This window comes from Drosophila nasuta, chromosome 3 (assembly GCF_023558535.2).
Source record: "Drosophila nasuta strain 15112-1781.00 chromosome 3, ASM2355853v1, whole genome shotgun sequence".
Classification (NCBI taxonomy): Eukaryota; Metazoa; Arthropoda; class Insecta; order Diptera; family Drosophilidae; genus Drosophila; species Drosophila nasuta.
The window spans coordinates 18,624,863-18,651,666 of NC_083457.1; the positions used below are offsets into that span (position 1 = coordinate 18,624,863).

The following is a 26,804-nucleotide window of genomic DNA, read 5'->3' on the forward strand; positions in this document are numbered from 1 at the left end:
GTATTTTTTGTTCAGTTGTTTCATTATTGTTCAGTTGTTCACTCTTTATATGATATGTCGCTCTATTTGCAGTTTTTATCTTTGGTTCAACTATTTGAAATTATGGCACAACCCTCATTTTGTATTTAAAGCGTTGAAATATTATTAAAATGGACAATGTGTATTTATTTTACTTAAATTTTCTATATAAAGAAAAACATAATTTTTTAATATCGTATCACAAAAATAAAATGATAGTCTACTTAAAATCAAATAAAAACAAGTAAGAAAGCGACAGTCGAGAGTGCTCGACTGTGAGATACCCGCTACCCATTGAGAATAAAAGCTTACGGACAAGGTGTTTATACGAACAAACGGACAGACAGACAGGCGGACATGGTTATATCGTCTCGACTTTTGACGCTGTTCATGAATATATATACTTTACGTGGTCAGAGATGTCTCTTCTGCCTATTGCATACATGATGATTGTAGAATGATTGTAGCATTTCAAACAAGAATTGCATATTATCAAATTAAATGATTAGTTAGAACTTCTTGCATTTCTTCAAATTTAGTATCAGTAATTATGAAAAATAATTTGATGAAAAGACAAGCTCTCAATTTTCAAAAACTCTAGCACCATTTTCTTATTATCTTCACAATAGTTTATCAGGGCAGGCGCAACGATAAAACCCCTGCGATAAGGAGTTAAGCACAGTGATAAGCGCCGGCAAAACTCGTAGCAACAGGCAATAACAACAGCAACAATAACAGACAACAAAAAGACAGCAGAGACAAACAAACGATAATAATACATAATAACAGTGTAGTAGTAAAAGCGAGTCACTCACTCGCTCAGTCAGTCAGCCAGTTTGGGGCACAAAGGCAAAGAGTTGACTAAAAGGAGGAAGTCAGTCGAATGCAGGCCGAACAACTCATGAGCAAACTCGTACGTCAATGATGCTAATCAGAGCGTCAATGCCCCACTTTCTACTTTCCGCGTTCCACAGTTAAACCCAAAATGAAAGCCCAGAAACAGACCCCTAATTCAAACCAAAATGGAGTTGGGGCAGCACGTGGTGTGCACGGCAACAACTCCAAAACAGTCGAGAGTGCTCGACTGTGAGATACCCGCTACCCATTTTGAATAAAAGAAATATATTTTGCGATAATTTTCTCAAAATATACCGAATATACTGCAAAAATACTAAAAATATACCAAATAGTATATTTGGTATATTGATATAGTACCGCATTCAAAATATACCATAGACGGCACAATATACCAGATTGTCATCTAAAGCAACAACCCTAGTAAGTAGACGTGTTTGCCCATACAAAAGTATTTCTTTAATAACTTCGACAATTTTCATCTGATCGCAACCAAATTTTCAGGAATCATAACTACTATAGTTATTATTATATATACCAAAATTCGCAACTCTAACTTTAAAATTACGCTTGTTATTCGATTTTTTTGATTTTCGGGGGCGGAAGTGGGCGTGGCAAAAATTTGAAACAAACTTGATCTGCGTGCAAACATAACAAATGCTGTCGAAAAAAAATTATAGCTCTATCTCTTATAGTCTCTGAGATCTAGGTGTTCATACGGACGGACGGACAGACACACAGACACACAGACACAAAGACGGACAGACGGACAGACGGACATGGCTAGATCGTCTCGGCTGTTAACGCTGATCAAGAATATATATACTTTATAGGGTCGGAGATGCCTCCTTCTACCTGTTACATACATTTCCTGCCGGCACAAAGTTATAATACCCTTCTACCCTATGGGTAGCGGGTATAAAAATAATTTAAAATTAACACACGAAGAACCACAACAAAATGATCTATAATCGAGAATGAGCGAAATCGAACGATGAACAATAATCGAAATCTAACGATGAACAGTGTTCAAAACAAAAGCAAACGAAGTAATCGAACGTTTTAGTTCACTGAAATAATCGAACGAAGAATGTAAACAAAATAAACTATAATCGCGAATAAACAATGAACGAAATCGAAAGGTTAATGATCGAATGAATGAATCGATATCGAACTATGTTAAGAACAAAATGGAACGAAGTAATCGAACGTCTCAGTTCTCTGAAATTATCGAACGAAGAATGTCAGCAAAGTGATTTATAATCGAGAATAAAGAATGAACGAAAATCGAACAATGAACGATAATAGAACGATGAACTGAGTTGAGAACAAAATGGAACGAAGGAATCGAACGTACTAGTTCACTGATTTAAAAAGAACGAACTTATTCAGTAATGTGCACGATGTTCTGACATCGCTGTGAAGCTGAAAATGCTAGAGCAGCCAAGGTAGATATAGCAAAGCGTAGTCCATCTCAGAGTTAAGCAGCTGCAACTAACGCGTTCTTATTATCACCTTCTTAATGGTCAATAAGTATGCGATGGCAGTTGTCATTCGTGTCTAGGGGGGCGGCCAATGGGGCGTGGCTTTCGTCCTCCTCCTCGACACGCGTTTATTGTCTGCGCTCATAAGTATAAAAATAAACGTAAACATGTTGGCATTTCATAACGCGTGAACAAATTCAATTAAGTTGCTTTTGGGCAAAAGTCCTGTCCCGTCCTGTCCACAAGACTTGAGTCCTGACTCGACTCCCAAGCTTTCAACTTGACTTGCCTTTTGTCTTGCTCCAGTTTTTATGGCGAAAAGCAAACGGCGACAAAATTAAAGTAAATAAACAAGCGACGTCGTCGTCGACGTCTGTGGCATCCTTTGCCATGGCAATTATCATTGGTCACAGTTTGTTGTGCCATTGTGTCTTTGTTTGGCAACGCTTTCAAGTGTGCGTATGTGTGTGTTTGTGTCCAAATAAACCGCAGAGACCGCATTGAAGGCATGAAAGCCGCAGCCTCACAGTAGTCACAGTCCCCTCGTCAGACAATGGCCATATAAATGTGTCCCCCGAGTCTATGTGGAGTGTGGAGATGCCGTTTGTGCCACGCCCCAAGCATGCCACATGGCCCACACCACAATCACGCCCCCTTCCCCGCCTCGCCGCGTCTCTATGTCTCCATGGTTAGGCCATTGTACACGATGCTGTCAAGGACATGACAGTCGCATAATTCTCAATGCAAATCGTTGCCATTTGTTGCGCACAAAAGCAGGCAACAGTTCTTAACCTGCTTCTCTCTGAATGCCAACACACACACACACACACACACACAGAGCAGAGCACTTATCTTTTCATTTCTTTTCTTCGCTTCAGATAAAAGCGAATTGCACTTGAAATTGTGTTTTAACCTTAACGTTTCGCTTTGTTTCACCTTTATTTTTAGATACACGATGATCTAGACAAGGATCCGGACTATTCTGGCTCTGGCTTTGGACCCGATGACGAGGACGCCATTACCGATCATAATCATAATACGCGAGTGCAAGGCGGTGGCCACATAAACAGTAAGCATAATACGAACGACAACAACAACAACGACCTCATCTCGAGTAGAGTCAACCATCATAATCAAATCGACATCAACAAGAACAACAACAATAATAATAATAATAATATAAATCTTAATAATAATAATAATAATCATCAAGCGAATAGTGGCACCATCATTGGTAGTAGCACCAACAACGCCAACAATAATCATAATATCAACATCAACAACAACAACAACAACAACGGCATCATCAGCAGTGGTAGTGACATCAGCACAATCGGTAAAGATCAAGCTAGTCTTACTACAACTATAGTTAATGCCAACGTATCTACTTCCTCAAACAATACCAACAACAATTCCAACAACAACAACAACAACAACAATACAACCTTCACCCCCACCACAAAAATTTCAGACCCAAGCAATATCAATCCTACAATTATTTTAAGCAATTACAACGACGACAACAACAACAACAGCAAGAACATCGACACCAACATCGACATCAATAGTTTTCATAATAATTCAAACACAACAACAAACACATCTTTATATCCAGCAGCTCATACACCAACAACACAAACAACAACCACAAGTACCACCACCTCCTCCACCTCCACCACAACCAGCAGCACCACCGCCTCCACAAGCACATCCTCAACAACAACAACAACAACAACAACCACCACAGAACCGACCATCATCGACACACCCAACTCCTCATTCAATAAATCCCAAACCGCAACACAACGCACGCCTCCATTGCCCGAACCTGAAGAGGATGACGACGGTTTTGATCTGGAAGAACCCTTGCAAGGCAGCGGTGATGGCGATGGCGATGGCGATGACGATAGCGATGACTATGACGTAGATGACGATGACGATGAAGATAAAGAGGATACCAATGATAGCGATGATCATGTGACTAAGGACGATGATCTGATTGTTCCCGATCATAAGGGCGAGCTTGAATCGCATCCCAAGGAGGATAAGAATGATGAACAAACCATCGATGTGGATGGCGGCGAGGATGAAGAAGATCTATACACCGATATCACTGATAAGAAGGACGAAGGCACGGAACGCACCTCCTCAGGCTGTCAGTGGTTTTATCATTTATCCTTATTTACTTTTATTTCTCCTTTATGTATCATTGTTTTGTTTTGTTATCGTTGCGTTTCCGTTTCTTGCTATCATTTGTTGCTTTTGCTTTTGTCTTCCATTCTTTTTCTACACACTTGTATTTTGTATTTTGCATTTTATGTTTTTTTCTTCCTTTGACGCATGTTTTTCCTTTATATTATTTTGTGTTATTTATTTGTCAACTGCACTGCAAATTTCTTGCTCTGTAGCTTGAATTTTATTCTATTTTTTTGGTGGTTTTCTGCTACCCTCTCTCTTAAGCTTGCCTTATCAATTTTCCAGTCCACCGACATGAAAACAATGTGATGTGAAAATCGACGCATTCATTGCATAACTCGAGGCCTTGGAATTTGCATTTGTCACTGCATTGTTATCATTGTCGTCGAGCTGGATGTTTGGTTGCTTTATTTATTTAGCAAATTGCTTTTGGTATTTGCTTTTATTTATGTATGTAGTTTAAATTAATCCAACAAAGTATATTTTGACTTTAATTCAACACATTTTTATTTGTATTTCCACACAATATGAGTCTCTTAACCTAATGGAGCAGATTAAAATCGTATCTTAAGTGCTTTTATTTTCATTGACATTTGATTTTCAGTACAAATTCAGTTTAGTTTAGATTTAGGTGTCGCCTGACGTCACAGCTGCTGCAATTCTCTCTCACTCTCTGACTGTCTCTCTCTCTCTCTTCGTCTCACATCAATGTGTCTCTGTGTCTTCCTCACTGTGTCTCGCGTTTTAACCCAAGCTGAATCATTGTCGCGGGTCAAACTTTCCCATGCAAAAAAAATGAAAAACACATAATCAAAACTTTATCCTCAACAAAAATGTCCTACGAACCACTTTTCAGCAAATTTATACGAAACTTTTCACATTTATCATTCACACAGTATCTTGCATCACTCGCAATCATTCACATCATTCATGTGCTTAAAGCACAACTTTAAGAATCTTTGTCTCAACTTTTTTTTTTTGGGTGGTTTAAAAGTTGAAAATCGGGATTAATTAATGGGTATTGCTGTCATTTGAGCTGATAAGTCAACAAACAAACAAACAAACAAACAAACAATCGAATCGAATCGAACTGAATCGATTCAGCTGGCTTGCAGTGGGAAATAAATCCACTCAATCAATGGATGCCATTTCGTCGTTGGCTTTAGAGCCGCCTCACACAAGGTTTGCAATTCAGTCTGTTGTTTAGCTGAGGGCCAAACGAGTAAAGTTCCATTAACGCACACATACTTGCCACACACACACACACAGACACATACACAGTTTTCCCCTTGGCAGTAGATTTACTGTCAGAACTGCTTCTCCAAGCTTCTGGGGAAAAATTCACTAAGCTTTGCACTGATTTGACGCCTGGCATCGCAGCATCGAGTGGAAAACACTTCACGGGGCACTTCACATGAAAAATCACTGAACTCTGGCGTTGGCAAAGCAACCAAGCAACCAAACAACCAACTGATCTCACTCTCTCTTCATCTTTCTGGCCTTAGTCTCCATAGTTGCCACATTGTTTGTTGCTCATACGACGCGTTGGCGTTTAGTGCCTTTTCTGCGTGTGTGACTTGCCTTTGACAATCACCATTTTATACAGCCCACCATTTTAACCACGCCCACCTCCCCGCCCACACAAACAATCTAGCTGGCAAATAATTTAAGCACAGCACTTTAAAGTTGTATTTTACTTTTTTGGTGTAAATCAAGCGGCAGCCAAAGTCAACTTCATTTGACCTCGAGTTGCTTTGTCTTTTAAAGCAAATATTTATTGATGTGCTCGAGCCACGCCCACTTCTCAATGGCCCTTTATATCAAAGGAATTGCTTAAGCTCTACTCGCGAGTGAAGCACACAACAACAGACAAACACTCGAACTGATTGTTCCGCTTAAACACATGCGAATAGGAGTATGAGTATAAGTATGAGTATGAGAATGAGTATGAGTACGAGTACGGGTACTCATACCTATACAATGACTCTACTTTGGGTTGGGCTTATACAAATGCCGCTGGCATTGTTTATCCTAATTAATATGCCAAATTTCACTTCAATGAAGCTTTGATTTGGCCAGCACAATGAAGTGGTTAGGCAAACAGGAAGCTCAGGCACACATATGTTCAGCGAGGGTAGATACATTAGTAATAGAAAGTTATAAATTTGAATAGATGAAACTATATTTATAAGAAAATGCAAACATTTAGATGAAAGCACTTTGTTGGGAATGGATATTTAGTAGATTTAATCGAACTATAACTATATACATATATTAGAAAAATATCCATAATTTTGATCAAAGTACTAATTTTAAATTAATATTTATTAGATTCAATCGAACTATAACTAGATCTATAAGAAAAGTCCATAATTTAGATGAAAGCATTAATTTGGAAATGGACATTTAGTAGGTTCAATCGAAATATAACTAGATATACAAGAAAAGTCCATAATTTAGTTGAAAGTACTAAGTTGGAAATCACTAAATTTAAAATGTTTGCATTATATTTTACACAATTAGCCCGAGTATTTAGCAATGAGGCATCCAACATCATTTTAAGAACCAACTTTTAAGAAAACCAATCGAAATTATGTTGCACATTTAGAGCTTTATCCATTTTAGAAACCAACTTTGAAAGAAGCCAACCACATTTATATTATCAATGCACTTTAATATCGAAGCTGCCTAGAATATTATTCTACTTGGCTCATACACTTTCAAATAGAGCCTAGGATTTCATATAACCATATAAAATAGAAATACTAGACTGTTAAAAGAACAATCAATTTGTATATCCGCTACACATAGGAGTATCATAAATTTGTGCTTGCAGGAAATGTAAATATCTCCCACCCCATAAAGTATATATATTCTTGATCAGCGTCAACAGTCGAGACGATATAGCCTTGTCCTTGTTTGGCTGACAATCTAGTATATTTTGTATTCTACCGTATATTTTGAATGGAGTAAAATATTGATATACCAAATACAGGATTCGGTATACTTTAGTATTTTATATACTATACATTATATATTTGTATATTTGTCGAAATGGGTAGCAGGTATTAAGCACACTCGACTATAGTTTTCTTACATCTTACCTTCTCATTTCTAAGTCAAAGGATCTACTATAAATAAGAAACATTTCGGTAGTAGTCTTTGCAAACTCTTCTCACAAGCTTAGCCCATTATACCTAGAACAACCCTCGTGTGATAAGGTTTATGTACTCTCCAAATATGTGCTCTGTTTGTATATTTGTTTGTTGTATATTGACGTTCAGCAGCAGCAGAAGCAGCAGCAAAAGAATGTACAATAGCTAAACAAGCAATATGTTTGTCTTAAGCTCATATCAGCAGTTCCTGGAAAAGCTCAAGGACCAATAGAGTTGAGAGCAGGCAGGCAGGCAGAACAAAGCCAAAAACAGATAGAAGCACATGCTGTTTGGGGCTAAATGGCAATTAAATTAATTAAAAATCATTTGTTTGACTGCTAATTGGCATTAAATTTCGTTAGTCATGTGTTTTGCGAGTGCCTCTCAACGTTGAGGCAGGTCAAATATATGCAAATGCAAAGTCAGAAAATTTGCCAAGCCCCCAATTGGGTCAACAGAAGCGGAATGAACTGCAAATGTGAGGAATAAAACTTTGCCTCAGAGTCTTCAATTTTTGTTGTTCTTGTTTTTTTTTGTTTTTATGTCTTGAGGCTTTTTCTCTCCCTTCCAATACCGAAACTAATTTGTGACAAAAGTTTTTTCATTATGGCAAGAACAACAAGTAGAACAATTGGGGGACAGAAAAGCTGCTCATTAGGCGCGAAATGAGTTGCCAGCAGAAATTTGTAGCTGCTATAGAAATTGTCAAATCTGTTGGATTAAAGTAGTTAAGAGAAGTTTAACGAACTAACAACGTACTTAGTAGAGACATCCACGAAAAAAGCCTTGTAAATATTGCATAAACTCACACTCACACACACACACGTATTCATCAGCTCATTAACACACACTTTACACTCACTCACACTACTCACAATACTGAACTCAATGGACACTGGTTTTTATACGTATACGTAATATCTTTGTGTTTTGTTGCACGTTTCGCACACACACACATCATCGAAATGCCTGATTACTAAGCGCCGCATATCTCATTTGCAACATTAATTACAGCGGGTGGCAGCGTCAGCACCAACTTCCACGAATTGGACCCCAACAATATCAATAGCCAGCCGACAGACACGAAAATCGTTGAGCACAGGCCCGGCGGCAATAGCGAGGTGGTCATCATGAGCGAGGAGGATCGCACGACAAGCTTCTTTGCGCAGCCTGGCATCTTGGCTGGTAAGTTTAACGACTGGTAATCATAGCTCGCAAATAACTTTTGACCCATTAGTATGGTCGCAAAATAAATGCTTCGCTCTTAGACTTTGAGCAAAGAATCCGAGAGCCACCGATTGAAGTGTTCACACATAAATTTTACTCGTGCTCAGCCGACGAACAGTTTTTTCTGCTCTCTTTTGCTCGGCTCATTCACGAAGTTGCGAAGTTTCGTGGTTCCTTGGCTTTGTAAATTTTAAGTGGGCGAAGGAGTTCAATAAATTCGTATTGCTAAAACGCACAATTAAGCTTAATTCTAACTAAAATAATTAAAAGAAAACTTCATATTTGGTTTTATTCATGTTTAAAATTTCAAGAAGATCAAATGACACAAAGTTCCTCAACTTACCACTGTGCACTGAAAAGAAAACAAATTATTGAAAAGAGCGTTTGTGTTGACTAAGCCTCTCTTTACGAGCATCACTCATCTCTGTAGTTGTACGATGTTCGGAGAGCGCTTCACGAACAGCCTCACGAACGTAAAGCGCTCAACAGAAATCCGAAACGAAAAGAAACGAAGTCTGCTGCTCAGAGACAGAACGAGAGGGCACTTTTTGTTCGGTTGTTCTCTCAAGCGGAGCGTAAGGAAAAAAACGTTCAACAGAAAAGAAACGAACTCTTCTGTTCAGAGAGAGAGAACAAGAGTGCACCCTTCTTTTCAGTTGCTATCTCAATCAAAGCGTAAGGAAAAAAACGATCAACAGTTATTTGCAAGCTATGCTGGTATCCGACTCTGTACATTTCTGTATTTAATTTCATAATTATCTTCATTGCAGCTGTCATTGGAGGCGCCGTTGTTGGCCTACTGTGTGCCATACTTGTGGTCATGTTCATTGTCTATCGCATGCGGAAAAAGGATGAAGGTTCCTATGCGCTGGACGAGCCAAAGCGTTCGCCCGCCAACAACTCCTATGCGAAAAATGCGAATAATCGTGAGTTCTACGCCTGAGATAATGGCACAGCGCGCAGGTATTAAGCTGATCGAGAGCTGGAGTGCGAGTAGGCAGCAGCAGCAGCAGGAGGAGGAGGAACCGAGGAGCGGAGTCATGACGACAACACTTGACAACTTAAGGTTAACGCGTGCATTTGAATTTGGTTAACAAACAAAAGCTCGGCTCAATACACTGCGTGATAATAACAACAACATGAAGGAGAATAACATTAACAAATTGAAAACTAACAACTGGATGGAAAGCTACAAACATTAACAACAACAACAACATCAGAAGCAACCACTCTGAAGATCACACAATTTTTCGCAAGGGGTAAACAAACAAAAAACAAAAAAAAAAAACAAAAACAAAAACAATGAAGAAAAACAAATTTTCAAACTTACCTGTAAGTCAAATGCGGCACACACACACGTGTGTCTGTGTGTGCAAACTTTTCTAATTAAGTAAGTTTTAAGTAAATTGTGTAATACAAAACAAACAAAATGAAAAAACAAACAAAATATCAAATATGAAAGCAAAGTAAATCATGCGAAATTTAATATATAAAATAAAATTATATATATAAATAGTAAAAACCAATATAAGGGCGGGCAAATTAAGCAAATTAATTATGTAGCGAAAAACAAAAAGAATAATAAAATATATATACACACACACACACACACACCTAAAAACCATCCACACACACACACACATAGATGTAAACGCATAGTTATTTGTATCAATCGATAACTTTTCGTGCAAATTGAATGAATATTATTATTAATAATATATGTTAGCTGAATAATACACAATACAATACAGAAGAACACTATACACAACACAATTACATAATTGGATGTCAGTTTAAATTACTAAATGCAAAATAAAAACAAGAAAGAAAAATGATAAAAACAAATAATTACATTCGCCAATCTGTAAACCACACAAAAATGTTAATTTAAACAAATTCGAATTACCACAAAACAAAAAAAAAAAAATAGAAAGAAAACAAGCCCAAGTTAACTGAAACTCTGTGTGGCACATTAAACAATTGAAATTGATGCATAAATGTTTTTAAGTTTATATTATACATAAGCATAACTATGTAATTATTAGTGTAATTCCTAAAACAAAACAAAAAAGCAAAAAACAAAAAATATATGAACAAAAAACCAAAACGAAAAAACGGAAACGAAAAACAAGCGTATAAACATTTTTCTGGCAAAACAAAACAAAACAAAGCAAAAAAGTAAAGAAATATTGTGAAAATCAATTGAAAACTGAAACCAACTGAAAACTGAGGAAAAACCACACAAATTTCTACTATTTTCTAAAAAAAACGAAAAACAAATGAAAAATATTTATTACAAAGTGGTATGAAATGATTTAGTGAAAAGCAATTTGTATAATTATAATTTTTGATTAAGTTTCGGCAGCTCAAATTCTTTATGGCAATTATCGATGCGATGCGCTGAATTTCTTAACTACTTCCTCTTCCATGGCTAAGAATCAAAATCAAAAAAAAAACAAAAACAACGCATGAATTGTGCATTTATTTAGCTTTACGTTCCAATTTTCACTATCTATCTATATCTAATTCTTTCTCACTGTCTCTGGCAATTGTTTAACTTTTTACAAGCAATACGAAAAAAAAACCAATATTTACACGCAATAGTAAAAGTTTATTATTGTTAAGTTTACAACAAGCAATCCCTCCCTCTTAACGTTATTATAAATTCCTTGAGATGACACACAGAATCACATTATGAACAATTAATTAGCCGCAATATATTTGTTTAACTGTTAGTCAAAAAGCATGAACAAAAACAAAAACAAAAACCCAAACAACAACACAACAATTTCAATTTTAACGCTCATATGCCATATTTTCATTATGAAAAGAAAAGTTAAATAATAATACTACGAGTAATAATAATTATAATAATAATAATAACAATACAAATAAAAATAGCATACAATTAAGCAAAAACTAAAAGAAAAATGTGTGTGTGTAATTATGATGTATAATGCATATATGATTAATAATAATTAAAAATATATATATACATGACATAAATACAACTACTACAACAACAACAAAATGATCAAGAACAACAACAACTAGAAAAGCAACCGCATAGAAATGTTTAAAGGAAATTTTTCGAAAAGTCATAAACAATTTCAACTCACACACACACACACACATAAACACACACAATAACATTCTGAATGCAACAAATACATACAACCTTTTCTACACTGTAAAAAACGCAACTGCAAATTTTTATAATTGTAAATGTACTACGTTTGATTCTCTCTCAATCGAGTACGATCTGTTTATTTTATTTTATTTTTTCAAAAGTTTACATAATGCGTTTTTTTTATTGCTATTATGTAAGCATTTAGTTTGTTAGTTTTTTAAATGCGCTGAATGTACTGAGAAATTGGTTTTGATTTGCTAAATAAAAACGGTATAAAACTAATTTCAACAAACCGAGTGGCGTATACTTAATGTGAATGGAGTGTTGATCAGACAATCACACTGTGGATATATGCGAGCGAACTAAATTTTCTACTGGGGTTCTGCTTGTACATTTCCTACTGGGTGCTTCTAATCGACGATTCCCTTTTATGAATGGGAATTTCACCGTTATGAGCTGCTTTCGGTAGCGTGATTTACTTTGAATTTGTAAGTGAACAAAACTAAAGAAAAATAATTGTGTATAAATGTAATAGCGATTTGAATGTGTGTGCAGAGCACGCATGTAAGTAGGTTTAGGATTAGGTAGAACCGGCTGCCCATAAGAGGGACGGAGATCAGTGGAGGTCCGTAGCTGTATCGGTTATGGTACAGTGGATCACAGCTAATTTCAACCACCACCAAATGACAACTTTGAGTTAGTATACTGGCCAAACTAAAAGAAGTATTGAATTTATTTAAACGCAGGATTTTAGTTTTAACATAAAATATATTCTTTCATTTATTCTGTAAATTATTGTTTACTATATAAAATCAAGTAAGTTGGCTGCGTCTTAGAACATCCTGGGTAGCAGTCGTGAAGATCGTTTGGTCACAGCGATTCAAGGTTTTCAGACGGAGTCGGGATATGACTGGACATGCATAGAGAAGATGCTGCATTGTTTCCTTAACTTCGGACTCGTTACATTTCCTGCACTGATCACTTTTCGAGACGCCCTGCCTTACCGCATGAGACTTTCCTTGAAAGCTGAATTGAATCTTGGCTAAATGATGTTTATTGAAGCAAACATCAGCCTTGGAGTTTTATAGAGCGTCAGTTCACGTCCCACTGAAGCTTAGACTGTACGAATGCAAGTAAAAAGTATGAAACATGAAATTTATGAAATTTAACGAAAGAAAGACTATATCTAACCAACTACAATTTGTTGTTTTCGAGTAGTGGACTGCTCGAAGTACGGCACACAAAGGTACGGATCCGGTGCTAACAGTTGAATTTCTGAAGGATGAATGCAAGACCAGCATTTATAGGCTACTTCTCTATGCATTTATTGCTAGGACTGAAGTAAAATGACGTCCTGTTTCTCTCCCGCTAAAGACAATAAAAATAGATTAATGATAATAAGAATAGAGTGTCTAATTTATAAAAGAAGAATGCAAGACAAGTATTTGGAGGCTAGTTTTCTAATCATTTTTTATTTCCGATAAAGCCAATAAGAGTAGATCAATGATAATAAGAATGGAGTGTAGTATTTATGAAGAAAGAAGTCAAGACAAGTATTTGGAAGCTGGTTATCAATACGTTAATTATTGCTAGCATTGAAGCAAAATTTCTTCATATACCGTTTCCGAAGAATAGAGTGTGGGATTTATGAAGGATGAAGGTATTCGATGGCTAGTTCTCAATGCATTAATTATTGCTAGCATTGATGTAAAATTTCTTCATATACCTTTTCCGATAAATGCATTTTTATTAGACAACACAACCAAGTAGAACTTAAGTATACGCAATTGCGCGATTTATAAATTTGACTTCATCAGGGGTTTCAAATGCGTTTCAAATGACTTTTGAACGTGCTTCTGGTTCATGGTGCTGCGCTTGGCCGCATCGAAAAGTCGTGGATAAATATTGCCATCATAGCTGCCCAAGACGGAGTTGAGAACACGATCGTGAAAGTCGAAGCCATCACAAAATACGACGGCATTTGGTCGGAATTTCTCCAGCGATTGCTCCAAGCGTTTTTGCAGTGATCTCAGATCCGCATCGGTCAAGTTTATAAACTACAAGTGGATTATAAATTAAACCTTAGCTGACAGCAAGATGTGGCTTGGTGCGTAACTTACTCTCAGTATGTCGCTCAAATTGTTGAGCACAGTCTGCACTAGGAACATTTCCAGCACATTTTCCAGGACTTCGTTCAGTGCCTTGGAGCGTTTTTGGGCCTTGGGTCCGGTAATTTGTTTGACAAACGTTTGGCACACAAACTGGCGACCATGGAGCTAAGGAATAGAGGACAAATGATATTTCAGATGATGAAATTGACATCGAGAGAGAGTTCTCACCTCGGCAGCACGCGTCAGCTCAATGCCAGTGTTGTTGGCTGCCTGTCCCTGGGACTGTCCAGCAGCGATGCGCTCCGACAGATTCTCAAAGGCGATACGCGTCTTGCTGCAAGTTCGAAGTTTTAATAACCATCTGCAACAAGTAAAGTGGCACTTACTGTGTTGCCGTGTACTGCAGCGCCTTGACGATGCACTGCCAAGAGTTGTCCCACTTGGGAAACTCCTTCAGGCTCATTGAAGGCTCAAAGTAGGCATAGGATGAAGACACTCCTTTACCTTGGGTATAGTTGTTCCAGGTTTTGACTAGAGCACGTCCAATCTGCAGTAGCAGCACCGTATTCTCACCCTCGTAAGTATACGAGGCCACCGCATTGCCATACATGTTGCTAAGGTTGGCAGCAATGTGATAGCCATGTCCGCCAGTGGAGAGACGTAGACGCTCAATGCCAGCACAACCATCGGTGGAGCAGAGCACCTTAAGGGCGCAGGACAGAACATGCATATCGGGCAACCGATCGAATTTGCCATTATTGGCATCCAACACCGTCTGATCGTAGAGCTCCCACATGTACTCCGCTGCCTGGTGATAGGCGATGCCTGTGGCAATCTCCGGGAAGAGCTTTAGGCGCTGCGTCACGTGATCAATGATCTGTGGCTCAGGACCGCTGTTAAACGAAAATACTTTTTAATACTTGAACAGAGTGAACTATTCGATTACTTACTTCGGCTCAATGGGACTCTGGCGACGCACAGCCGAGTAACGAGTTGCGATGGTTGCCGCCCCCAACAGCAGCTGAGTATTTAACTCGACAATCAGGCAACGTGTGTAGACCATGGTCAAGTAGTTGACTCTGGAAACGGGACTGGCTGTAAATTTGCCATCGCGATCCACTTTGGCGAACTTCATCAGCATGTTCTCTCGTGGAATACGCACATTCTTCAGTCCCAAGAAGCCCTGATTGACCGAGGCCATGCCCAGCTTCTTTCCAATCTCACCCACATCGATGCCCGGCAGTGGCAAATGTGTTTCCGGATGACGCAGTGGCACAATGAACATCTGTACTCCCTTGTGCTTGCCAGAGATGTAGAGCTGAGCCACCACCATGGCATGATTGGCCGTGTGACCCACTAAAAAGGGATTTGTTAGCAAAGTTCATTCGGATGCAAACTTGGTGTCACTTACAGCCACCTGGCCACCACTTGTAGGCCTCCAAGTTGGGGGTATTCAGGACAAATTCCCCAGCTCTGATGTCGTAATCAGCTCGCGTCTCAATGCCCCGGACATTGGTGCCATGAGCCAATTCAGTCTGAGCATAGGTGCCAATAATGTTGCAGTTCTCCGCAAGTGGACCCCACTTGGCCACCTGTTCGGGAGTGCCCTGACCATTGATCACGTCCACAAACATTGAGGTGTGCGTGGCAAGCGGGTGGTTGGCTGGAAACAAGCCATTGCCGATCTCAGAGATCAATCCTCCACTGCAAAAGATTCCAGTTAGTCATTTCAGGTCTATGAATAATATAAATTACTTACGGCCAAATGTCCTTGCCACCGGGATTCAATTTCTTCTGCAGAGCTTTCAATTTGGGCGCTGCTTCAGCCACCTTCTTCACTGAGGAATTGTAGAGATCCTCATGGGACATGTATTCATGGTTCAGGCCATAACCATCTTCCAAGTTAGCAAAGACTACGCGCTCTAAAAAGATAAAGAATATACATTGTTATTATCTGTTCATACAAAGTTGTATTTGATCTGGCCTTTGGATCTATTAGCTAAAGAAGAATCGAAACTGATAAGGGTCAACTACAAATTAAGACACATAAAAAACCCCCCAATTAATTGCCTTTTATCACAGTCTTACACGAATAATCAGCCGTCAAAACATTATCTGCTGGACTTTGCCGGCATTCTAAAGAACAGCTGATCATATTGATTGTAGCTTGCACTTTCTTATCAAACAAAGTTCTCCGTGAAGGGAGAAAGAGGGAAAGAGACCAAGACACATGCACTTGCCTACTTCACGTTTTGTTTTAAGTTTCTCCGCACTGCGTTGAAACCACACTGCAAGCTCTTCTACATCAAAGGTTGCCGCTGATCGCTCCTTTTGCAGATCAGGGTTCACAGTTGTAGGAATTATATTTTGAATGTGCGACATATTGTTGGTGGAAAAACAAGAATTTCTTTTTAAGTGAAAGCCTAAAACAAGTTGCCGCTCAGAGCAATATTCACTGACTGAGCATTTAACGCAGTGAGCGCACACGAAGAAAAAGCTTTGGGTACAAAGTGCGCAAAGCTCAAAAGCTTTAGCCTACTGCGCATACTGAGAGCGCCACAAAAAAAGAGCGTGAGCTTAAGAAAGAGCAAAACAAAAAGTACGCAAATGAAAACAAATAATATTATTGTTTACAAATCGTTAAAGACCAATAACAACCAAGGCAGTTTAAAAAGATAATATTTGTAACAAATAAAATAAAAATATATACAAAAACAGAATAAAATATTACATGTTGGACTTCATAAATGGCCCCAAATGTTCGTGGAAGCTCTTTGGCACCGATTTCTGGTTCATTGGCGACTTTAGAGTGGCATCGAAAATTCGTTCATATGCATTGCCATCAAAGGAACCAATTGTGGAGTTCAATTGGCGATCGCTGAAATCGAAGCCATCCACAATAGCCACTGCATCGGGACGTATTTTACTCAAGGCCGTCTCCAGTCGCGATTGCAGTTTGCTCAAATCGCTGTCCGTCAAGTTGATAAACTGCCAAGCGAAATTCAAATTCATGAATTTGCTAATAAAAGAGGAAATAGTAAAGGTGACTTACCCGAAGAATACTGCTCAGGTTCTTGAGGGTTTCGTTGACGAGGTAAAGTTCCAAAAGCTGCTCCAACACACGATTCAATGCCGATGAGCGCTTCTTGGACTTGGGACCGGTAATCTCATTGAGGAACGAGTGGAACAGAAAAGCGCGACCATGGAGCTATTTTACAAAAACAATTTAGCATTAACAAAAAAACCCACTCAAAAGCAGTTCAAAGGTTTACCTCTGCCGCCTGGGTGAGTTCAATGCCCGTTTGGTTGGCAGCCGCTTCCTCGGACACGCCATTGGCCACTCGGTTGGCCAGACTGTTGAAGGCCAGCTGTGTTTTCCTGTCGAACGGAAAAGAAAGTTAATTAACACCGCTTTCTTTAAAGAATCTCTTGCTACACTCACTTGGCAGCTGCAAACTGCATCGCTTTCACTAGATTCTCCCAGTTGCCAGTCCATTCGCCAAACTCGGGATTCTGTTGGACGTCCGCCAAGTATTTCACAGTAGGTGCTAATGTAGCACCGCCGAGTGCAGCACGCCAGGACTTCATCAGATAGCGTCCAATCTGCAGCAGAAGGACCGTGTTCTCGCCCTCATAGGTGCAGGCAGCTGTTATGTTGACGTAGATATTGGCCAGATTGGTGGAGGCAAGATAGCCATGACCACCGCAAGCCAAACGCAATCGCTCAACGCCAGCTGTGGCATCGCTGGAGCAGAGTACCTTCAAGGCGCAGGAGAGGGAATGCAGCTCAGGCAAATTCTCATACTTGCCCTGCTCAATGCCGCTGCTCGTCACATTGAACAAGTCCCACAGATAATCGGAGGCCAGACGGAAGGCGACACCGGCAGCAATCTCAGGGAAGAGCTTCAGCTGCTGTGTGACATGATCAATGATCTGTGGCTCGGGTTCTCTGCAAAGGCAAATTAAATGTATTAGAAGATTTGCTATGAAGATCAGTTTGAAATGAAGTACTTGGGATTAATGGGACTCTGACGACGCACGGCGGAATAGCGGGTGGAAATGGTGGATGCAATGGCAAGACTCAGAGCACAGTTGCGGGCAATGATGCAGCGTGTGCTGACCATGGCAAAGTAGGTAAGCACATCGGCCGGACTCTTAACATAGGTGCCATCGCTGTGCACCTGGGCGTGCTTCATTAGCATGCGAGTGCGTGCGATGCGCACATTTTTGAGACCTAGGAAACCGTTGTTCACACCCACAAAACCCAGCTTTCGGCCAATGTCGCCAATGTGGACGCCGGGACGCGGCTCGTGGCTTCCCTCCTCACGCACCTGGACGAAGAACATGTGCGGTCCCTTGTACTGGTTGTCGATATACAGCTGTGCCATGACCACGCAATAGTTGGAGGCGTGTCCCACTGCAAGACAGGAGAGAAAAGAGAGATTAACAAAGTGCATACTTTATACAATAGCTACTTACAGCCACCAGGCCAAAATTTGTAGGACGAAATCTTGGGTGTATTGAGCACAAACTCATCCGTAGCGCGATCGTAGTCAGCGCGTGTCTCCAGGCCACGCAAGTAGGTGCCATGTCCCAGCTCCGTCTGAGCGTAGGTGGCACACACCTCGAAGCGTTCCACACGCTTGCCAAACTCCTCCCATTGCTGCGGAGTGCATTGCGACTTAAGAGCACGCACAACCATCACATACATGACTCCAAAGGGATTTCCCGCCAGATGAACGCCCCACAACTCGGGCGCCTCAAAGAGCGTGCTATTTCAGAAAGACAATTTAAGAGAGTTGATAAAGAGAGGAGAAGTTTGCTACTCACGGCCAGTAATCGTCTCCACCTGGATTGCGCTCTGCTTGCAATTGGCGCAACTTTTTAGCCACCGCAATACTGTTTTTAATGGCAAACTCGCTCACTTCTTCATGTGACATGTATTGCAAGTGGATAAAAGCATCCTTATCAAATTCCTTGTACATGTATTCCTCTGCGGGAGGCAAAAAAGAAAATGCAAAATCATCATGATTAGCAACATCAATCTAATCACGTATTCGTATGTTCTCATTCATTTATTTATTATGTTGTAGAGATTTGCGTTCACCTTTGCTCGCATTTCCAAGATAACGGTTTAATCATTTAAATGTACATATGTAAACTTGCACTTACTGATACTCCGCTTGAACTTCAGTGATTCGGCTCCTCCCGCCCACCAAGCGGCGAACTCCTCGCTGTTGAAGCTGGCTGCATCACGTTCCTTCTGCAGATCGGGATTTACGGTGCTGGGAATAATGCTCTTTGACGCCGCCATATTGGATTGAAGTTAACCGTTTGCTTTAGATGCGACCACTCGCCACCTGTTGCCGCTCACGACTGAAGCGACCACAACACAGAGATCCCATTAAAAAGAAGTTGTGCAAAAACACTTTGGACTCTCTAACAGTTCTCTCTTCCATTGCTTGATAAGCAGACGAAAGAGTTCAATACAATATTCAAAGTTTAAGCGGAAAAAAGCTTTACCATAATAAAGCATAGAATGCGTTTGTATTTGTCAACTGCGCTTGTGCTTGTTTACAATCTTTATGTGAAGATTATTGGCACTCATATCTGCAAAACAACTTACAGCTGTTTATGTTGCGATAAGTGTAGAGCAGGAAACTATTTCGATTTTATATCGATTTGCCGCGAAAAATCGAATATTTTTCAAACATCTTTTTTGCTATCGATCTTGTACCATCTCTACTTCAGATGGAAACAACGCATTGATAACAAACTAAAATCTCTAGTTGGGATGCAAACAGCGCAAATGATAACCAATTTTAATGTTGGGCTGCTGGGTCATGTGGACAGCGGTAAAACAACTTTGGCTCGTGCTCTCAGTTCAATATCAAGCACCGCAGCCTTCGACAAGAACCCGCAGTCTGTGGAACGGGGAATAACACTCGACTTGGGCTTCAGCGCACTTGTTTTGGACTCAACACTGGAAGGCAAACAGCTGCAACTCACTTTTGTAGACTGTCCTGGCCATGCCAGTCTTATACGCACCATCATTGGAGGTAAACACAGAATAAAACACCAAACTTCAATGTTATTTAAAGACTCTATCAACAGGTGCTCAGATCATCGACCTGATGCTTCTCGTGGTGGATGCCCAGAAGGGAATGCAAACACAGACTGCAGAATGTTTGCTCATTGGCGAATTATTGGACAAGAAGTTGCTGCTGGTGATTAACAAAATCGATTCACTGCCTGCGAACCAGCGAGAAGCCAAACTGGAAAAGCTGTGCGGGAGGTTGCGAAAGACTTTGGCGACCACAAGATTTGGGGATCAAGTTCCCATTTACTGTGTGTCCGCTTTGCAAGGGTTGCATATAGATGAGCTGCGTGATGGTTTGGTGAATGCTTACTATGAACCACAGAGGCAACTGGATGCGCCACTCTTGATATATGTGGACCATTGTTTTGCCATCAAGGGTCAGGGCACCGTTTGTACTGGGACATTGCTTCAGGGACGCGTTGCAGTCAATGATCAAGTGGAGTTGCCGCTGCTTGGCGAGAAACGCAAAGTCAAATCCATCCAGAGATTCCGACAGCCAGTAGAATGTGCTGGGCCAGGAGATCGTATTGGCCTGTGTGTCACGCAGTTCAATGCGAAGTCAATGGAGAGGGGAATCATCGCTCAACCTGGTTACTTGAAACCCATCTACGCAGTTTGTGTGAAGCTCCACTTGATTCCTCATTACAAACAGGCAATTAGATCGGGAAACAAGCTGCACATCAGCGTGGGACACGACACCGTCATGGCGAATCTAACGCTCTTTCGAAATGCATCTTCAGAGTTTGATCCAGGCCAGGAATATGAGTTTGTTGAGCAGCTGCAACTAGCGGACAGCATTTTTGGTTTGCTACAGTTTGAAACGCCAGTGCTTACCACACTCGGTACCACTTTGATAGCCTCCAAGCTGGACATGGATGTCCACAGCAACAGTTGTAGATTGGCCTTCTGGGGACGCATCGCCTGGCAAACTGCGAGTGTGAATTATGTTAAAGAGCTGTTGCCTCAATTGCGCATCTTCAAGCGCAAGCAAAAACAGGGCAGTGTGCAACGTGTGGCCAATGCAAACGAAATTATTGTGCAGAATCTCTTTCAGAAAGATTCCAAGCGTGAGTTATTCATTGGGAAATCTGTGAGACTTTCAACTGGAGAAATCGGTTGCATTGCACGCACTTTTGGACAGACCTCCAAAGTGTGTATTGCCTTTGACAGCGGCTTAAATACTGCAACGCTTGAGCTGCTTAAGTCAGAGCGTGCCAAGGAAGTCGAAGTGTTGTTGGAATACAAAAAATATGTTTTTAATAAACAAGCCGGTTTCATACAATGACAACTTTGGTTTTTCAAATGTTTTTTTTATACGCGGTTCGTCTGCAGCGCCACCTATTGGACTTGCCCGTCACACTCATCATTTCTGCTGTTAGCCAACACTGTTATCGACCTGCCACCACAAAGACTGTGGCACAGTGTAAAAACGAAAGAGGAAGACCGCATGCAAAACAAAACAAAGTACATTCTAAATGTTACAAATTAAGATAAATTGCGAAAAACAATAAGCTGCCGAAAAGAATCTGCAATTAACAACGCGAAGCACCAAAAACACCACAATCACAAATGCTCAGGTGTGCTGTGCCGCTGCTGCTGCTGTTCTATGTGGCCGAATCGCAACCAGTTACCGTCAATTGCAACGATCTGCTGATGGGGCAATTTCTGTGCCCAGATCCTGCAAAGAATCACATAGATCCCAAGACGCAACAGTTGCGAGGCTGTACCAAGGAGAATCGAGCACGTGTCTGGTGTATTGCTGCCAATGAAATCAATTGCACGGAAACGGGCAACTCGAGCTTCACACGCGAGATGCCCTGCAAATGGACGTGAGTATTCAATAATCCTTTTCTTATATTTGCATGCTAATCTTTGTGCTTTACCTTGCAGCAATGGCTACCACCTGGATACGACGTTATTACTCTCGGTGTTCCTCGGCATGTTCGGTGTGGATCGTTTCTACTTGGGCTATCCGGGCATTGGGCTGCTCAAGTTCTGCACGCTGGGAGGCATGTTCCTGGGCCAGTTGATTGACATCATTCTGATAGCGTTGCAGGTGGTGGGACCCGCCGATGGATCCGCCTATGTCATACGTATGTACTGCAAGTGATAACGATTACATTTTCTTATTTGGGTTCTGCTTTATTCAACAGCTTACTATGGAGCCGGCATTAATATTGTGAGGAGTGACAACACAACATTTAGGTATTGCAATCAACTGTATTGCATGCAACAGTGAAAGAATCGCATGCTAGCAAAAACTATGATGACATGCCGATGGTTAACAATTAAACAGCGATCCAGCGAATTAGTGATGCTAGATGGAGACGTTAGGTCAATGCTATATACATACATATGGAAAACAATAGCTTATTATACACAAAGCAACGACTGTTAAACATGTAGTGTAGGCCTATTATAATTAATATTAATTACTTAGCTATAGCTAGCCGATAAGTTCAAAGAATTGTTGTACATTTGGTTGAGACTAAGTTAACTAGTGTATAAAGAACTCCTTGTATATACACACACACACACACACACAGACACAGACATACACGTGCACATAATCAAATTGTTGCCAATAGAACGATGAATTTTTAAACTACACAATGCCAAAAATAATTGGGCAAACTTGTACTTTGATCGCAGCGAGCACTGAACACGCTGCAAACGTGTTGGCTGTGCGTCAGGATTTGTTGATCTTGCTGAGTTGAGTCATTGCAGCAGAGACTGCAGACTGTAATCAACACAGATGACGACAAATGGGTGTGGGTTTGGCTAAGGAACGGGGGGAGTAAGGGGACTGCTCTTGCAAACGCAAGATTGCTGTTCGTTCTGTGGGCCTTTCATCTGATTGGCATTTCCGAAATAATCAGCAAAGTTGCATCGACATCGACATCAACTCAACGGCAACAGCAGCGAGAGCAACGGCAACAACACCAACTACAACTGCAGCATGGCACAGCACGAAATGAAGAAACAACAAGCCAGAAAATGCGTCGCTTGTTCGATTTAATTGCGACGGCCAATGTTGAGGTCGCGTGTAATTCAATGCCTTTTAATTAGGCACTCAATGAAGGCAGATTCCCATTAAAATTTAACAAAATACAAAATGAAAAGTAAATAATAAAGCACAAGAAAGCCAAAAAATGAAGTCGACGCAAGTATGCAAAATCGAAGCACAGTTTGAGAGTCACTTGACGGTAAACCTGTAGCGAAAGCGTATACGCACCGTAGAGCCGCTCATTAATAAATTTTAAAACACAAAATAAAAGTAAGAAAAAAACCAAAATCGAAGTACAGTTTGCGAGTTACTATCTAACTGTAGATAGTCAAACCACAAACTTGGAATCGCTTATTTAAAAATAGTAAAATACAAAATAAAAGTAGGTAATAAAGCAAAAGAAAACAAACCCAAAGTATAGTTTTAGAGTTATTGTACTACCAAACTGTAGCGTATGGCGCCGCCCATTAATAAGTTTTAAAATACAAAATAAAAGTAAGTAATAAAGCAAAACCGCATTATAGTTTGAGAGTCACTGAATTGAATTGAATACAAAATAAAAGTAAGTAATAAAGCAAAACCGCATTATAGATTGAGAGTCACTGAATTGTAAACTGTAGCGTATACGCAACATGGGGCCACCCATTAAAAATTAAAAAAAAAAAAAAAACAAAATATATAGAGATAATAAAGCAAAATCGAAGCAAAGTTTGCGAGCCACTAAACTATCAAACTGTAGCGCAAAACGTAGATGCACCACTAAAATTGAAAAATGGTAAATAAAAAAACAAATAATGCACAAAATCTAAGTACAGTTTGAGAGTAACTGAACTGAGAAACTAACGCAAAGCGTATATGCACCATTAATTTTGAAAAGTGTTAAAAAAAAACATAATAAAGCACTAAAATCAAGTGTGCAAAATCAACGCATAGTTTGAGAGTCGTTGGACTTCAAAACTGTAACGAAAAGGGTATACGCACCGTGGGGCCGACTTAGAAACTGTAGCGTAAAGCGTATACGCACCATGGGGCAGGCCTTTTGTTTGTTGTGCCAACAATTATGCGACTAAACTGCCCTTTTGCCTTTTGTTTTCTAGTCTGTTGTTGTCTCTCTGCTGCTGCTGGTGTTGTTGGCGCTGCTGTTCGGAGTGTGTGTCCAGTATCAATTAGCCAAGCTGTCAGCCAGTTACAAGACTGTTGTTATAGCCAAGTACGTGTAGTTATAGTAGACAATAGTTGTTGTTGCTGTTGTTGTTGCTGGTGGTGGTGGTTGTCTGACAGCGCTCACATCTATGTAATTACAGCATGAGAGTTTCGCCGCCTGTGTAAACAACTGGCGCTTTGATCTCGACATTGACAGGCAGACAGATATCCATAGTATATAGCATCATAGTATAGTACTACGTCTGAGAATATTCGTAGTAGAAACGATGTGGCAAAGTCAAGTGCTGCTTCAATTTAATGATGGTATCGCTTACTATTTTCCAAGTGCAGGCAAATGAACTTTGTTAAGAGCCATTAGAAATTCGATCGGCTTGTTTTTTTCGTTTTCGTTGTTCGTTAAGAGTCATGTCGCATTCTTTGGGATTGCGCGCGTGGAAACCTTATGGAAAATGCCCAGAGACCAAAATCCAGTCAACAACAGCGACAAATTGTTGACACAACACGAATACTATGTATGTGAGTTGTGTGAGGGTGTTTTGTGCCTATTTGTTTATGGATTTGGTCACAGCTTCACCTGGATTTGCATCTTCTTCTTCATTTGCTGAATGTGGATCTTTCGATTCTACTAAAAATACAACAATATATGAAACGTAAGCAGACACAACAAATTGCTAAGCAAACATTAAGAATCATACAATAACGTTAAGTACAGTAAATAATGGCAAATTGCTAATATTTACAGATATCAAAATAGCATCGATGCGATGCGCAAACTGTTTTAAATATAGACTTGGAAATGGAACTTGCTTTGCTTTGCTTCGCTATAGAAGCAATTGCGACAAAACTACTTACTTACTTGCTTACTGCCCCCCGATTTGAGAAAAAAAAAGGGGGAGTCGTAATATTTACATGAAGCTTAGAAGCTCAACGGCTAATTACGCTCAAGTGGCGTGGAAAATTGTGGGCCAGTTTAACGCCCCCCGTCCTTAGACCGATGGCAATGACGTTTATGCCAAATTGCTTTTCAAGTTGTTTGCAGATAGCATAGGAGTAAATACATACGAGTATTTAATGAAGTGCAATTATTGAATTTTGCCAAGTAAATCATATGCCAGCCGACTGCGTCATGGTTTCCCACATGACCAAGCGAGCAACCAAGCAGGCAGGCAACTAACCAGCCAAATAACCAACCAAATTGTGGTGTGGTTGTGTTGCATGCGAGGCAGCGGCATTTGCAAATTTTGTACTTGCCTTGCGAGTTCTCTGCGGCATATACTCTCATAAATAATGGCAACGTCTTGTGACAAAATGTGCGCCTGGGAAAACCAACAGAAAACTGCAAAACTGAAAACCGAAAACTGAAAACTGAAATAATGCAACTGCAACTTTGCCATCAAATGCTCAAGCTGGCAACTGCTGAAAGTCAACGAATATTCGTGATAACTGCAAGTTTTTCCCATTTGCCTGGCCTGGTCTATCGCGTCTATCGTCTATGCCTATCCTATACAATGAGTGCATAAATCATCTCTCTTTTTTTGCTGCCCCTGCGACTGCATTTTCCATGGCATTTGATTACGATTGCCGTCGCCGTCGTCGTTGCCTTCGCTTTTCCAGCTCTTTGCGCTCTCAGCATAAATGTCAAATGCTTGCCAATTTGATTTGGCGTTTAGGCTTGCTAAGTATAAATTATATCAGGCAAACACCTGCTTACTTCGTTCAGTCTTCGACCAATCTCTCTCTCTGTGCCCCCAACAGGCAAAAATGTTGTCTTTAATTTGCGTTTAAGCCAACAATTTAGCAACTTAAGTGTTATTATCGCATTTGAAACAAATGCCATAAAAGATTTGTGGCTTTTGAACAAGTGCGACTAAGTGCTAGTTGCTGTATATTTATTTTAACTGTAAAAACTCAAAGTTGTGCTGTAGCATTTAGTTAATGCATGATTTCAAATGTTATGTTATGTAGCTGTGTTGTATGTTAAATGGCTAAGCAATTTGTTTAGGTCAACACGTTGGCAATTCTACCGAGACATTAAGTATACGAGCAGCAAGTTAAGTTTACTTCTAAATATAAGAATCAGGTTGCTTCTAAATATAAGAAGTACTAAAGGGAGTTTTGGAAGATGCCGCTCTCAATGTGAATGCGATAACAGTTAAACATAGTTGAGGTATTTCCCTTGACATTCCACATTACTCTCAAAAATGCCGGTTGACAAGACAAAATTCTAATTTACAGCACTGAGTTCTAAGAAGCGTTTGAAAATCGAGACCTTAGACTTCATAACAGATAACATTTTATTAGCCTGTGTTTGTGTCACTTGTCACTTGCTTAACAAGGTGTTCATTTCACACTCAGTT

At 40.0% G+C, this 26,804-nt stretch overlaps 5 protein-coding genes across 9 annotated transcripts in view; 3 read left to right on the forward strand and 2 right to left on the reverse strand.

Moving 5' to 3' along the window:
• LOC132791427 (syndecan) overlaps nucleotides 1-10,238 on the forward strand; it is a 141,411-nt gene extending 131,173 nt beyond the window's left edge. For 2 of the 5 annotated variants that reach the window (XM_060800334.1, XM_060800333.1), the window contains exons 4-7: nucleotides 3,306-3,426; nucleotides 3,973-4,512; nucleotides 8,723-8,893; nucleotides 9,706-10,238. In XM_060800334.1, coding sequence (XP_060656317.1) covers nucleotides 3,306-3,426; nucleotides 3,973-4,512; nucleotides 8,723-8,893; nucleotides 9,706-9,878 — 1,005 coding nt within the window. In that variant the 3' untranslated portion in view covers nucleotides 9,879-10,238. Of the gene's footprint in view, nucleotides 1-3,305; nucleotides 3,427-3,575; nucleotides 3,694-3,972; nucleotides 4,513-8,722; nucleotides 8,894-9,705 lie in introns of those variants that run through there. The other 3 variants (XM_060800335.1, XM_060800336.1, XM_060800337.1) reach the window with 3 other exon arrangements.
• Nucleotides 10,239-13,538: 3,300 nt separating this feature from the next.
• LOC132789299 (probable peroxisomal acyl-coenzyme A oxidase 1) lies at nucleotides 13,539-16,639 on the reverse strand. The gene is made up of 8 exons (XM_060797226.1): nucleotides 16,417-16,639; nucleotides 15,936-16,098; nucleotides 15,588-15,880; nucleotides 15,127-15,532; nucleotides 14,563-15,069; nucleotides 14,405-14,510; nucleotides 14,186-14,341; nucleotides 13,539-14,122 (listed from the first exon to the last, which is right to left on the reverse strand). Exons 1-8 carry the CDS (start codon nucleotides 16,556-16,558, stop codon nucleotides 13,862-13,864), a joined length of 2,034 nt encoding a protein of 677 aa, XP_060653209.1. The 5' UTR covers nucleotides 16,559-16,639; the 3' UTR covers nucleotides 13,539-13,861.
• Nucleotides 16,640-16,818: 179 nt separating this feature from the next.
• Nucleotides 16,819-19,610, reverse strand: LOC132789300 (probable peroxisomal acyl-coenzyme A oxidase 1). The gene is made up of 8 exons (XM_060797227.1): nucleotides 19,349-19,610; nucleotides 19,007-19,169; nucleotides 18,656-18,948; nucleotides 18,188-18,593; nucleotides 17,619-18,125; nucleotides 17,449-17,554; nucleotides 17,229-17,384; nucleotides 16,819-17,164 (listed from the first exon to the last, which is right to left on the reverse strand). The coding sequence occupies exons 1-8, from the start codon at nucleotides 19,488-19,490 to the stop codon at nucleotides 16,904-16,906; spliced, it is 2,034 nt and encodes a 677-aa protein (XP_060653210.1). The 5' UTR covers nucleotides 19,491-19,610; the 3' UTR covers nucleotides 16,819-16,903.
• A 299-nt stretch (nucleotides 19,611-19,909) lies between these two features.
• LOC132789301 (selenocysteine-specific elongation factor) lies at nucleotides 19,910-21,599 on the forward strand. The gene is made up of 2 exons (XM_060797228.1): nucleotides 19,910-20,235; nucleotides 20,291-21,599. The coding sequence occupies exons 1-2, from the start codon at nucleotides 19,971-19,973 to the stop codon at nucleotides 21,559-21,561; spliced, it is 1,536 nt and encodes a 511-aa protein (XP_060653211.1). The 5' UTR covers nucleotides 19,910-19,970; the 3' UTR covers nucleotides 21,562-21,599.
• Nucleotides 21,600-21,698: 99 nt separating this feature from the next.
• On the forward strand, nucleotides 21,699-22,901 carry LOC132789302 (TM2 domain-containing protein CG10795). Its single transcript, XM_060797229.1, has 3 exons — nucleotides 21,699-22,105; nucleotides 22,167-22,369; nucleotides 22,430-22,901. The coding sequence occupies exons 1-3, from the start codon at nucleotides 21,846-21,848 to the stop codon at nucleotides 22,513-22,515; spliced, it is 549 nt and encodes a 182-aa protein (XP_060653212.1). The 5' UTR covers nucleotides 21,699-21,845; the 3' UTR covers nucleotides 22,516-22,901.
• The last annotated feature ends 3,903 nt before the right edge of the window (nucleotides 22,902-26,804 follow it).

Bases quoted from the DNA above. Each gene is read 5' to 3' on its own strand.
- LOC132789299 (XM_060797226.1), bottom strand. From the start codon at position 16,558: ATGTCGCACATTCAAAATATAATTCCTACAACTGTGAACCCTGATCTG. The intron at 16,099-16,416 runs GCAAGTGCATGT...TTATCTTTTTAG, and splicing joins TAAAACAAAACGTGAAGTAG to AGCGCGTAGTCTTTGCTAAC. The intron at 15,070-15,126 runs GTAAGTAATCGA...TTCGTTTAACAG, and splicing joins CAGAGTCCCATTGAGCCGAA to CGGTCCTGAGCCACAGATCA.
- LOC132789301 (XM_060797228.1), top strand. From the start codon at position 19,971: ATGCAAACAGCGCAAATGATAACCAATTTTAATGTTGGGCTGCTGGGT. The intron at 20,236-20,290 runs GTAAACACAGAA...CTCTATCAACAG, and splicing joins TATACGCACCATCATTGGAG to GTGCTCAGATCATCGACCTG.
- LOC132789300 (XM_060797227.1), bottom strand. From the start codon at position 19,490: ATGGCGGCGTCAAAGAGCATTATTCCCAGCACCGTAAATCCCGATCTG. The intron at 18,594-18,655 runs GTAAGTAGCTAT...CCTGTCTTGCAG, and splicing joins CAAATTTTGGCCTGGTGGCT to TGGGACACGCCTCCAACTAT. The intron at 17,385-17,448 runs GTAAACCTTTGA...TTTGTAAAATAG, and splicing joins AACTCACCCAGGCGGCAGAG to CTCCATGGTCGCGCTTTTCT.
- LOC132789302 (XM_060797229.1), top strand. From the start codon at position 21,846: ATGCTCAGGTGTGCTGTGCCGCTGCTGCTGCTGTTCTATGTGGCCGAA. The intron at 22,106-22,166 runs GTGAGTATTCAA...TTTACCTTGCAG, and splicing joins GAGATGCCCTGCAAATGGAC to CAATGGCTACCACCTGGATA. The intron at 22,370-22,429 runs GTATGTACTGCA...TTTATTCAACAG, and splicing joins TGGATCCGCCTATGTCATAC to CTTACTATGGAGCCGGCATT.